The sequence below is a fragment of the Anastrepha obliqua genome, chromosome 5 (assembly GCF_027943255.1).
Source record: "Anastrepha obliqua isolate idAnaObli1 chromosome 5, idAnaObli1_1.0, whole genome shotgun sequence".
In the NCBI taxonomy this organism is placed as follows: domain Eukaryota; kingdom Metazoa; phylum Arthropoda; class Insecta; order Diptera; family Tephritidae; genus Anastrepha; species Anastrepha obliqua.
The window spans coordinates 73,228,118-73,241,983 of NC_072896.1; the positions used below are offsets into that span (position 1 = coordinate 73,228,118).

Here is a 13,866-nt window from a genome sequence, read left to right on the forward strand (position 1 = left end):
ACAACTGTACATTTTAATTGCTACAAAGAGTGAGTATCGCTTATATATACATACATACATGTGTGTAAACACAGTGTAATAGCTTTTGTTTTCAAATAATACGTGTAGCTATGCATGTAAATATTCACGAATTTGCTTTAATATACAAACGGGTGAACGATATGAAGTGTTACCTATTCAAAACACCATAACTTTTTTGTGTGATATTACTTTTTATTGATTTCAAAGACAAAATTGTTCAAAAATGATTACAATTGTAACATATATTCACTTTAGTTCGATATGACCACCTTTGGCCTTGACTAAGCCTTCAAATGGTAAAAAAATGAATTGCATGCTGCACGAATGTGATCTTGAGGTATTTTGGCCCATTCTCGTATAAACGCTTTTTTCAGCGCATCCATACTGGCATATTTTTTAGTCCTCACCTTGCTCTCCAAAATGGACCGGATAATAAATCGCATTCACTTTGACATCAGGCTCGATAAAAATGATTGGAGAGCGTCTATCAGCGGTCACTGCAGCCCAAACCATTACTTGCGATGGGAAATTGCTTCGAGTGGCCATACGTAGGCTCAAATTCTCATATGAGCGTTAGGTCAAGTGAACACGATCGTTTTGAGTGTTTATGAACTGCTCAATTGGGAATTTTTTTCATCAGAAAACCCAATGTTAGGAAATTCGCCACGTTCGTGCCAGCGCAAAAACTACTTTGCTCTTTCGCACCGAACGTTGTTTTGCTGAGGTGAAAGATCGTATCCAATCCATAAGGCCACCTGGCTGTCCCCTGATCAAAGAACGCGCAACCAAATTGATCATGTTGTGATCGACGGAAAGCATGCTTCATGTGTGCAGGATGTGCGAACGTTCCGCGGAGTGAACATCGACTCTGACCAGTATCTTGTCGCAGCCAAGATACGCGTGCGGTTATGCAATGCGAGGAACGTGCGCCCCACTACGCAACGAAAGCTAGACGTCGCTAAGCTGCTATCACAACGGACTGCCGAAACTTACTCCGCTCACCTCTCGGAGTTGCTCCTCCACGATTCTCTACCTGCAGACGCAGGCGGACTTTGGGCACATATATCCCGCTCTATGCGAGCTGCCGCTGAAAAAACCATTGGGTTCCAACGCCCACCTAAACGAAACCAATGGTACGACGAAGAGTGTCGCGAAGCTACTGCAGCGAAGAACGCAGCTTACAAAAGAACTCTGCAGTCAGCTGCAACGCGGGCCGTGCGAGATAATTACAGGGAAAAGAGATCGGAAGAGAGGCGCCTCTTCAGACGCAAGAAGCGAGAACAGGAGAAGCGTGAGCGTGAGCTGCTAGAGGAGTACAGGGGCAGGAATGATGCTCGAAAATTCTAACAACAAGTCAAGCGTCTGACACAAGGTTTCAATACCGGAGCATCAGCCTGCAGAGATAAAAACGGAAATCTGGTTATGGATACACAGTCCACACTGGGCATATGGAGGGAATACTTCTGCAATTTACTTGCTGGCGATGACGCACACAATTCCGGCCCAGTAGAAGATGATCCGATACCGTCAATCGACGATAATTTGGACGTTCCACCACCTAGTCATGCCGAAGTCAGAGTTGCCATTCAGCGGCTCAAGAATAACAAAGCGGCTGGCGCTGACGGCTTGCCCGCTGAATTGTTCAAGACTGGCGGCGATGTGATGATAGGGAGCATGCATCAGCTCATTTGCAAAATATGGCTAGCAGAAAGCATGCCCGACGATTGGAATCTCAGTGTCCTTTGTCTTGTACTGAAGAAGGGTGACCCGACGATCTGCACCAACTACCGGGGCATCAGTCTTCTAACCATCGCGTACAAGGTCCTGTCTAGTGTCCTATGTGGAAGACTTAAGCCGTTTGCCAACACACTGATCGGGCCTTATCAGTGCGGCTTCAGAAGTGGTAAGTCCACCATCGATCAGATTTTCACATTACGCCAAATCCTGGAAAAGACCCATGAAAAGCAAGTCGACACCCATCATCTTTTTGTCGACTATAAAGCTGCGTTCGATAGCCCGATAAGAGATTGCCTGTACGCCACCATGTCTGAGTTCGGTATACCAGCGAAGCTCATACGGCTTTGCAGAATAACGTTGAGCAACACAACCAGCTCCTTCAAGGTGGGAAATAACCTCTCCGAGCCATTCAGTACCGTTCGAGGTTTCAGACAAGGCGATCCACTGTCATGCAATCTCTTCAACTTCGTGATGGAAGGGGTGCTCCGAAAAGCAGGTGTGCATCGTAATGGCACTATTTTCTACAAATGTGTCCAGTTCCTTGCGTACGCCGATGACATTGACATTATCGGCCGCTGTAAGCGAGATGTCACCGAGTGGGTCTGGCGGTGATCGAGGGTAAAACGAAGTATATGCTGTCTACAACGCGGAACACACGGCGTGTAGGAACGCACGTCATTGCGGACAACTATACCTTCGAAGTTGTGCCAGGATTTATTTATCTTGGCACCGCCGTTAACAGCAAAAACGATATCAACCTGGAGATCAAACGGAGAATCACTCTTGCTAATAGGTGTTACTATGGGCTAAGTAAGCAATTGAGTAGTCGAGCCCTCTCTCGCATGACCAAACTGACACTTTACAAGACGCTCATCATACCCGTGCTGCTTTATGGCGCAGAGGCATGGGTAGTGTCACAAAGCGATGCAGCTGCTCTTGGGGTGTTCGAGAGAAAAGTTCTTCGGTCCTGTGCGCGTTGGCGAAGACTACCGTTGAAGATTGAACCACGAGCTATATGAGCTTTACGCCGACATTGACGTAGTTCAACGCATCGCCATCCAACACCTGCGTTGGCTAGGGCATGTCGTGCGTATGGATGAAGAAGCTCCAGCAAAGAAGGTGTTCGAGGGGAAGTCCAAGGGAGCCGACGCATAGGAAGACCATTGCTCCGGTGGAAAGACCAGGTGGAGGAAACCCTATGCTCGCTCGGTGTACAGAATTGGAGAAGGTGCGCGCGGAGCAGAGGCGCCTGGAGAGAGCTAGTGAGGTCGGCGGTAACTCGGTAACGGGTTGCTATGGCCACCTAAGTAAGTAAGAAAGATCGTGTGCTTTTTGGAACTTGTAAGCCTTGACCTTGAGCTCATTTTTCAATATGCGTCGAATGCTGTCTTGCGATATTTTCAGTTCTTTGGCCATTTTTCTTCCACTTCGACGTGGATTTCGTTCAAGTCGAGCCTTCACTTTCCGAACCATTCCTGGCGTTGTTGCGGTTTTTTTTGGTCCACCTCCATAGCGTTTGGCAATGCTACCAGTATCATTATAACGTTTTATAGTGCGATACACAAACATTTTATTCACTTTGAGGTGACTGAGCTCACGAACAATGGCTGGTTGTGATTTTCCAGCCAAATATAACGCAATCACACTATTACGTTTGAATTCCATCACAGAAAAAAAAAATTCAACAAAACTGAGACGCAAATGCTTTTGATGGCTTATAAACAATATATTGAACTGTCATTAGAACAATTTTGACGTTGATGTCATGAGCTGTTTTACAGATACAAGCAGTGTGAAGTTGGTAACACTTCATATCGTTCACCCTGTAATATGTATTATATGCCACCATTTGGTAAAATACGATTTAATATACAAGGTGGCACAAAATTAATCATATGTACTATCGGAAGATTTATAATTTTTGCAAATGGCGTCGTACGTCAATCACAACTAGGATAGATTACGTTATACTGACAGGCCAAAGCCACGCAAGGACCATTTTGGTCTATAGCGACACCAGATCAGAGTCTTTTCTTTTTGGTTTTAGCGAAAATATGCACGTACTGTTCAGGGATAGATCCTATCCTTTCAAAAGGACGTAGCATTGTCTAGTTTTCGAGAGAGTCGGGCAGTAGCATAGAAGATGCTCTACGACTACCAGGTTGTTCAATAAGTTTTGTGGTTCGACAAGAAAGGGCGTTGCTAATGGCCTAATTATGTTTGTTATGTTGGTACAATCTTCATATGAACGTTTGAGAGGTTTCATTTCAATTTTTCAATTCATTTTTTGTGTACAAGCCATTTAATATCGACAACATTCGTCCATAAATTTTCTTTGCTTTTAAACCATCCAATAATAAAAAATTCATCACTGTAGATACTAGATTTTTTCTATTGTAGAAGTCCCAGTATTGTAGAAGTCCCGAGATTTTTTCTATTGTAGAAGATACTGGGACTTCTACAATAGAAAAAATCTAGTACCTAGTGGTGATGAATTTTTATTATTGGATGGTTTAAAAGCAAAGAAAATTTATGGACGAATGTTGAAAGTGACTTTTTGCTATCAATTAGTACAGTAGAAATATGGGTTGCTGAACTTAAACGTGGTCGTACAAGTCTTGAAGACGATTCAAGTCAACGACGTCCAAAATTATTTAACAACACCAAAAATCGTAGAAAAAATACTGGAAATCGTATTGGAAAATTGTCGAGTGACTGAAAGAGATTTAGTAGAAGCCTTAGGCATCTCATTGGGCAATGTGAGCAATATTTTGACTGAAGTATTGGGTTTCAGAAAGCTGTGTGTGCACAATGGGTGCTACCTTCGCTAACAATGGAACAAAAACATATTCGAGTGCGACTTTCTCAGGAACATTTAGAGCGTTTTCGAAAGGAATAAAGTGTATTTTGTGCGTCAATTCATCACTATGGATGAGACTTGGGCCTGTCACCATGATCCCAAGTAAAAACCAGAGGCTAAAGAGTTGTATGCACCTGGTTCTTTGGCTCCGAAACGAGTTCCTGTCCAGCAATCTGCAAAGGTGTTAGTAGCAGTTTTGTTGATGCGAAAGGATTTTTGTTTGCGGATTACTTACAAACTGCAAAATTCTGCATATTTTTATAACCTTTTAGGTGAAGCTGAAGAAAAAAATTCGTGAAAAAGACCCAGTTTAAAAAAGAAAAATATTATTTTTCAAGCAAGAGCATTTGGACAATGGCTAAAAACTATGAACTAAAGTTCGAATTATTGGAGCATCCACCGTATTCGTCAGATATGGCCCCTAGCGACTTCCATATGTTTCCAGACCTAAATAATGTATGCATGGAAAGCGTTTTTCACCAAATGCTCGTCACTACTGCTGTGGAAGCGGGTTTCGTAGGCCTTCCATTTCTCACTTCAGGCATGGAATTCATAAATTAGAATTTCGTATGATGTTTAGGGAGACCTTTCAGGTTTTCATTTCAGGGATGAAATCCATAAATTAGAATCTCGTTGGAACAAGCGTATTGATGTTTAGGGAGACTATATAGTGAATAAAAAAGTGTATTTCAAACCATAGAATTGAGTTTTTCTTATCGAACCGAAAGACTTATTAAACAACCTAGCACAGCATACGAATAGAGAAAAACTTAAGCCCGTAAAGGTCGAAATACAGATTTCCATCACTCTAAATCATGTTGTTTTTATTTAGAGAAAAAGTTTTTTAAAAACACAATCGGATGATTAATTTTGTGCCATCATGTATATCTGGTTCATCTACTAGGAACGCACAATCGCATCCGGCTAATTTGGGTCACAGGACAGGACGGAGTATAACTGGGAACGAAATAGCGGATTCGCTTTAATAGGACCCGAGTCCTTCCTTGCTATGAGACAACACCCCATGAAGGAGAAGCTTCGGAGTGAAGAGCTAGGGCAAAGTGAGTTTTGCTGGCACTAAACTATGGTGCTGCGCCAGGCGAAATCCTCACTGGGAAGGCCAACTGCAGCCAGAAGAAAGGCACATACGCTTAAACCAACCTAGAATTATCCTGAGTTTAATAAAGAAACTGGATCTAGGTGAGGTACTGCCATGTGTAGAAGGCTCAAAAGATCATGAGGTCGAAGTGCAAACCAAGTGGAGAATCGAATCGAATATTTGGTGGTAAACATTTGAGAAGGACTGTTCCATAGTTTTCCTTTTACTATGCCTTCTACTTAAGAAGAAGTAAAGGCACATATCAACTTATGAGTTACTGTTAATATGGTAGATATCTTCATGGCCGATATATCTTTTACATGGCATAAAAGAAGAGCTGGCGCACATTGGTAAATGCACATTGATAAATGCGACTTCTGAACTTCAATCAAAAAGCAGACTGAGTTTATTGATATGTGTACGTATGTGTGTAATTATGTCTGTTTTTAATTTAATAAACTTTTTTTGTTTTACACGTATCGAGGTAAGATAAAAAGAAAAGGAAAGCGCTGGTGTGGAAGGCTGCCCACAACAATAACATAACTCAGCTGCGTTGCTCGCAATTCTAGCGGATGTGTCTGTACATGCCACTTATCATATATATAAATAAATACATAGATATACTTTCATTTCCATTCTCGTACGAACGGTCTCGATTGGTCAGTCGGTCAGTTAGTCGGTTTGTCGCCATGTGCCTTGATTTTTGCATTTAAATATATTTTGCATGTTTTTCGGGCAGCCAACAGTAGCAACGAGAGGGCGTGACGCTTTCAATTGTTTTGGGATTTGCAATCTTTCGTTTTTCATTTTTCATCTTGAGCGCGTCAATTGTTATTCACTTTTTGTTTTTAATGTTTATTGCATCCTACGTTGTTTTAATCTTTTTGTGAATTTTAAGATTGTTTGTTTTCATGTGCCAAAAAAAAGTTTTGCTGTCCTGATTTATTATTATTTCTTTTGAACGAACATCCCATTTGATGTGTTTACGTGCGTTCGACCGCACATTTATAGTTCCGTTTTTTGGTTTTTGTTTTTGTGAAAAACCTTTGTAAATTGTATTTGCGTACAATGCCATTGGCATTTTGAAACAAAAAAACAAAAAAAAATTTTGAAATTATCCTTTTCTTAATTGTACCTTTTGTTTGTTCAAAAATAAGTTATGACTTAAGCGCCGCGTATTTAATACGATGTTGAAATCATTCCCTGGGCTAAGGTAGCATATCCCATGAACTTGAATACAAATATGTATGTAGCTAAAAACATTCCATTATGTTAAATTTTCGAATGATTTACTATGAATTGGCTGCATCGAGCTAAATGGGAAGGGTGCAAAGGCCTGGTGCACTGCCCTCTACTTCCATCAAAGCTCTATTCACTTAAATCTTTTACCTTTATGGCAAGCTCTATGATAGTTGCAATACAACTAGATTAAATTCAACTCGGGCATGGAGAGAGTTTAGGCCTGGACGCAACAAAATTCTGGATGCTAATACGGCAGAGTTCGGGGCGCTTTGAAAATAAGTTCTCCACGAGAAACTCCAATAGCATTCTCACACACGGCTATATTCACAGTTTATCACAAGTTACTCTCGACCGTCAGACTGCAATTAAATCTCTGCAATACAGAACCTTCCTGAACGAGCTGACTATTAAGTACGTGCCTCCGCATACTGAGACATCTCTGGAAGCAGGCAAGGGAACCAAGCTACAGACAGTAAAACTTTGTGCACAACGCGAGCGTTCTTTTATGTTAGTGGAAACTCTGGTATCAAATCAAGGCAGCAAATATGTAGCGGGTTGACCATGGAATCCACTTGTTGGGTGACAACGCAGATCCAATCAAGATTTGTTGAAAGAAGATCAAAGTTTTGTCATTTTCTTCGACTGTTGCTGCATTCGTGCTGTGATGCGTACAATCACTGGACACTAGGCCGGGTCGATTTGTGGGGAGGCAAAAAAATTGCCTATTGCTCTGTGAAAATCATATTCTAGGGATTAAAATAAGAAACTTTGCCGAAGGAACCATACCTTTAAAACGAATTCTGACGTCCCCCAATTTGGGTCGAACTTTTAGTTTCTTTTCTCATGTAAAGGCTAATGGTGATATTTTGAAATGATTGTATGGGGAACCCCCCAGCGGAGTTCCAGGGGGTGTGCCACTGGCACGGGTGGATCAGCCGTCCAAAGTTAGTGGGGGTCGGTCATACATTTGGACTTGATTGGAGCACTCTAAATGGGTCAAAGTGGGATTTTTCGTTCGACCCAAATTGGGGGACATCAGAATTCGTTTTAGAGGTATGCTTCCTTCGGCAAAGTTTCTTATTTTGATCCCTAGAATACGATTTTCACAGAGCAATGAGCGATTTTTAAATCGACCCGCCCTACTGGACACTGTCCGAAAGTAGCAACTGCAGGGATGAGGAGGGAGTGAAGAACATCCATATCTGCCACTATTTTTAAAGAGCAGACGGTATGTGCACATTACCGAAATAACCTAGATTTCTGCAGCATTTATTGAGAGACCTTGAAAGCCGATCACCCTTTAATTTCTGACAATGTCGAATGTTGTAAATTAAAATTAAAGTTTTCAAAAATTCCAAAAACGCTATTTTTTTAAAGACATTTTAAAAATTTTTATATTAAAAATATTTTATATTTTATATTAAAAAATGTGTAAAGTTTCTAATGACAGATTTGGGTGTAGCGCTCAAATTTAACTCAAAGCACAGGGCATCGCATAAAAAAATGAAAGCAAACAAAACAGAACACGAACTGCGACTTAATTTGCCAGACAACAGACAGATATTAATGAATGACGTACAAAAAGGAGGAATTTTTAATTATGGATAAAGAAATAACACAAATTGTTTTGCATGAAATCCAGACATTACTAAATCAAATTACATTAAATTGTAGTCTAATTAGCCACTAGACTGCTACTAGCCACACACACACACACGCACACATACACAGACACCAATTGCGCCTTCTGCACAACTTAGCACAAAAACTCACCTGTGTGCCTTGCGCAGACTGTCACGACGTCGTACTGACGGTTCGTTATTCTCCTTATTACTATCATCTTTGCGGCTCGCCTTCCTCCTCAGATATGGACTCGCGTCATATTCTGCGTAATCAGCATCGAGTGCAGCATTGTTGTTGGAAGGCAGGTGTTGCTGATTGCCGAGTAGCTTTGTTGTTGCGATAATTTTATTATAAATATTTTTCACTAAAATATCTTTGGCGAAATCCACAGCAAATTCACCGCCATGCCCATCGAAGATGGCAAAAAATGAGATTCCTGTATTATTATTGATATTCTCTTCGATGATGTATCTGAAAAATGAGGTAGAAAACGAATTATTAAAAAATGTAAGAGTGAAAACAGGTGGTTGGTTGGTTGTTTGGTTGGTGGTAGCTTGATGAGGGAAATGTGAAAATGTTACGCTAGGGATTATTTTTAAATGAAGTGCGGTGCTCATTGCGTGCGTAAATATATCAGCTACATATATACATATGAACCCAAATACATATTTTCAAAGTCTAGAGGGCAAACAATATTAATATTTGTAGATTCGTGGCAAAGCACGAGTTGCTTTCGTTATACAGACACAAATGAAAGGATGGGTCGCCATAAAATTAAAGCAAAGAAAACAGTTCTGTGGCGCTTACGCCCACTTATAAGAGTACATATTTTGTTTTTTGGTTTGGTTGCGTTTATCAAGCAAAGTAATTAGCTAATGGAATATTTGTTTCTAAATTTTTGTTTACTATGCGCAATAAGTCAAATAAAAAATAAATAATGATTGAGAGAAAAAAATTAGAATATTACTCGTAACGGGTGCTTTTATATATATGTATAGTAAAATTAAAGCAAAGCATCAAAAATTAAATTTAAAAGAATAAATGTAATTAAAAAAAATCGTAATGAAAGAGTAAGACGTGAAGAATATTTTGGGTCAAATCCACATTTAAATGGTTAACATTTTTATCGGTCTGTTAATGCTTTTATGCGTATAAAGAAACTTGACAACCAGTTGTACAAGCAAAAACATTTTGGTTCGGTATACGAGGGTTGCCTTTTATATTTTGCTCCCAATCATGAGAACACAGTAAAATAATAAAAATTGATTTACTTTTTTTAAATATTCTTCTTAGAAATTAAAACACTTGTGCATTCGCTTCAAACAATTTTTAAAGCACTTTTGACGATCAGAAATTGATATGTATGTACCTTCGAAAATATATTTTTAAAGGTTTCAAAAGCTTTAGGAGTTGAAAAACGTTGACCTCGCAATTTAATTTTGATACTCGGGAACAAAAAGAAATTTGTGTGTGTCAAATCAGGGCCGTAAACCGATGATCCATTAATTCAATTTTTTCAGTGCTCAAAAACTCTTTTGTGGGAGCTGGTGAGAGCGCGCACTGTCTTCAGCGTCTGGGTTTCCTTAATTCTTCTAAAACTTCTGGCAAACAAATGTTTTTGTAACACTCAGAATTGACTGTTTTAGGTTTCTCTAGTGGTATATTTGCCGCATTACGAGATTTTCTGAAGAAACAGGCGAAGGAGCACCTCAAAGCATCTTACGGGAACAACGTTGGTTGAATTAAGCTCGTCTTGGAACACCGCATACTGTCAAGCAGCTTTGTTAAAATGTTATAGACGTGCCTTAAACCGCCTAAGGTATGCCACATGACGATTTGCATTATAAATTGACGCACAGCATCAGCAACTATTATTGGGCGGCCGATATTCTCGAAATTCATGCAGTGATCACCTACCACGATGGAACTTGTTGTACCAGCGTTTCATAGTAGCTAAGTATTGTTCTTCAACGCCAAGACTCGAAGTAAAATGATTAATTCACTCCAATCTCGATAATCCATTTCGAAAATTGTAATAAATCATCGCACGAAAATTTTCATCTTTTGGGCGAGATGAATTTTTGAAATCACTGAAAAAAGAACAAATAAAACACGTAAGCGAAAACGTTATATGCTATAAAATACCAAACTTTTCGATAAAAATATGGAATTACAGCACAACACACGTAGTGTTGCAAAGGTGCAAAAGTGGTTTTCAAAATTCCGAAGAGGTAACTGCGCGCTGATCGTCCTGAAGTCTTTAACTCCGACGCCTTGCTCGAACTCGTGGAAGCTAAGCCAAATTTGACAGTCGATATGATAGCTCAGAGGTTAAATTCATCGCATGGAACAGTTCACAGGCACCTGGTTCAGTTGGGAAAGGTTTTAAAGCGGGAAAATGGGTTCCGCATAGACTTTCCGTCGCCAACCTTCAGCAGAGAGTGAATGTGTGTTCTCAGCTGCTGCAATGGATTGAAAATGAAAGTTTTTTGAACCCACCCCTAGAGATGGCCTTCACCCCAAGAAGATCCCCCTGTCTATTTGGTGGGATATGGTCGGTATTGTTTATTATGAACTTCTGGAACCAAACCAGACGATAACTGCTGATTATTACTACCATCAGCTATCAAACCTGAACGAGGCACTTGAAAAAATCGATCGTCTTTAGTGAATAGATGGAAAGTTTTGTTTGACCACGACAACGCAAGGCCTCATACCGCAAGACAAACATTAGGCAAGCTGAACGAGCTCGGATGGAAGCTAATGCCGCAACCAACATACTCTCCGGATATTGCACCTTGTGATTATCACCTTTTCCGTGGACTTCAATCCCATATGAGTAACAAGAACTACTCCTCAAAAGAAGCTATAAAAAGGGATATCGAAGCGTATTTTGGCTCCAAGGACAAACAATTTTTTGAGCAGGGAATTAAAAAATTGCCTAAACGTTGGGAAGACATTGTAAATAATGAAGGAAAATATATTATTGATTAATAAATACTTTAAACATCTTTTTTATTAATTTTAAAACCACCTTTAAAAAACGCACGGACTTATGGACTAACCTGATATTTCCAAAACCAAATATCAGTAAAAATATTCATTAAACATAACGCTCAGTTTTGTGAATAAGTAAAACTTTCGAATTAAGGTTACATTGGATAATCTTGACTAATTCACAGTGATCTCACATGGACCTGAACTAGCGCCCAATGTTCACAAGAGAGTGTGTGGAGCCTTTAAATCCTATTGGCAATGCATTGTGAATTTCGATAAATTGTTGATGCTCTGGTGCGGAAGAACGCAGAGCAAAAGCAGCTTATCAGCAAACACATTTTTTCTTCCCATTTTTTTAACGTTGCCCTCAACCTTGTAAAAAAAATTTTTTTTGCCAATCAGAAAAGAGCACAAAACTGCGAGTATGTATCAGTCTTTTTCTGACACACACACATCTTACTACAAGATGGCGCAAAACTAATCACCCTATCGGAAGATTTATAAATTTTTCAAATGGCCTCGGACGTCAATCATATGCGACACTTGTGAACCAGACAGCTGCGGTATACAAACAGATAAACATGAGCCCGTAAAGGTTAAAATAAAGATTTCAATCACTCAAAATTATTATTTTTATTTAGTAAAACTTATTCAAAAGCAAAGTTGGATGATTAAGTAAGTAGTTAACTGATTTTCAGGGTATCCAATTCTCAATGACAAAGCTTCTCAAGGCAGAAAATGTGTCTTCGTTGAGTGTGGCATTTTTGCAATTCTCGCCGGATCACCCTTATTTTAAAATCGACCACGAAAAAATTCAAAATTTTTTGGATAAACTTAATCGCCATTAGTCACGATCGGAAAAATCCTGGGCAGTGAGTCAGGATGTGCACCAGGGCACTCTGAATATTACCTTCGTCATTAGCTACCAGTCATACATAATTTTGCCACTTGCTTGAGTGTTTCTTTAGTATTCTAACTATTATATTATTCTACAATCACCTTTGGGAGAGTTAAAATATATTTTGTAATTTTTGCGTTGTGTGAGCTAAGCATGATTTAGGCAGTCCTCGGTTCTTGAAGTCGTAGATACGCCAGCAATTGTATGTTCTTATAAATTACGGTACCTGAGCAATTCAGTTCTGTATCTCGAACTATCTTTTCCGGCATCACATTGCAGAATGTGATGGATTCGACAGAGCCTGACATGCCGAGCAAAATTTGCACAAAAGCTGACGCACGAATCTTACCAACTCTTACTTTCAATAGCTCGGCAGGCAGTTCATAGGGGACTGCAGCTTTGCTCTCCATTCGACACGATATTGTTATTTGTACTTTATTATGATCGGGAAAAGGAATAATAATTTAGAGACTTCATTATGGTCGGGAAGAGGAGTAATAATTCAGAGCCTTCATCTTTTTGGTAACTTTCATTGGTGCCATCATCAGTAGATTGGATAAGCATTTCCTTCATACGCTATGGATGTCAATCACTTGGTCGACGTCCTTATTTTTACAGGAAATCACCCCAGTTTCGAAACCTTTTACAAGCCGTCGAACTTTTTGATAGAATTTCGCGTGTTTTTCCTCTCGGCCATCGTGTCAAGGTCTTCGCATTCATGCATTTTGGCATCTCGTTTCTTCTTCGAATAACACGAACGGCTCTCTTCCTTTTTCAACCCCTGGTAGCACTTTCACGTGGCTCGCTTTGAGCTTGAAGGCAGCGCTTTTCTGCCGAAGTTTTGTATGCCTTTTCTTTGGAATTTGTTTTACGTGGTAGATCCCAAATGCAACGTTGAACGCAATTCTGTGGGTTATAATTTGTACGGAAACAACTTGCTTTAAGACAGATGCTGCATACTTTTGCACACTTCCGACTCCCAGTTATCCTCCCTTCTATCTGCAGTGAGCCAAGGCTCGACAGGGGTTAGTTACCACATCTCATTAATTTATGATTTTTTTATTTTTTCTTTTAAACTAAAAGTCCGTTACTCTAAATGCCAGCAATCCTACATTTCACAGATGTCGCTCTTTTTTAAAACTTCGCTCATATGGGAATAATTTTACTCTTTTATTCAAATTTGAAAAAAAAAATCAGAAGTAAGGAGTATTGTTTTTTTTTTTTGTTTTAAATAAGATAAAGTACATTTTTCGTATATATGTATATACCTATACGCCATTTCAATTTTTCAAAACATGGTTGACGTTTATTTTGCCTCCCTTTCCCAAATGGATTGCCGACAAATCGTCTATCTTTCAAGGAATCCCACAAAACAATGTTGAGATTTAA

At 39.7% G+C, this 13,866-nt stretch overlaps 1 protein-coding gene across 2 annotated transcripts in view; it reads right to left on the reverse strand.

Annotated features, from left to right (window-relative positions):
- The window catches only part of LOC129247221 (protein phosphatase 1L), a 71,723-nt gene that overhangs the window by 8,557 nt on the left and 49,300 nt on the right, over window positions 1–13,866 (reverse strand). For both annotated transcript variants that reach the window (XM_054886252.1, XM_054886251.1), the window contains one exon: window positions 8,733–9,053. In XM_054886252.1, the coding sequence (XP_054742227.1) occupies window positions 8,733–9,053 (321 nt within the window). The remainder of the gene's footprint in view (window positions 1–8,732; window positions 9,054–13,866) is intronic.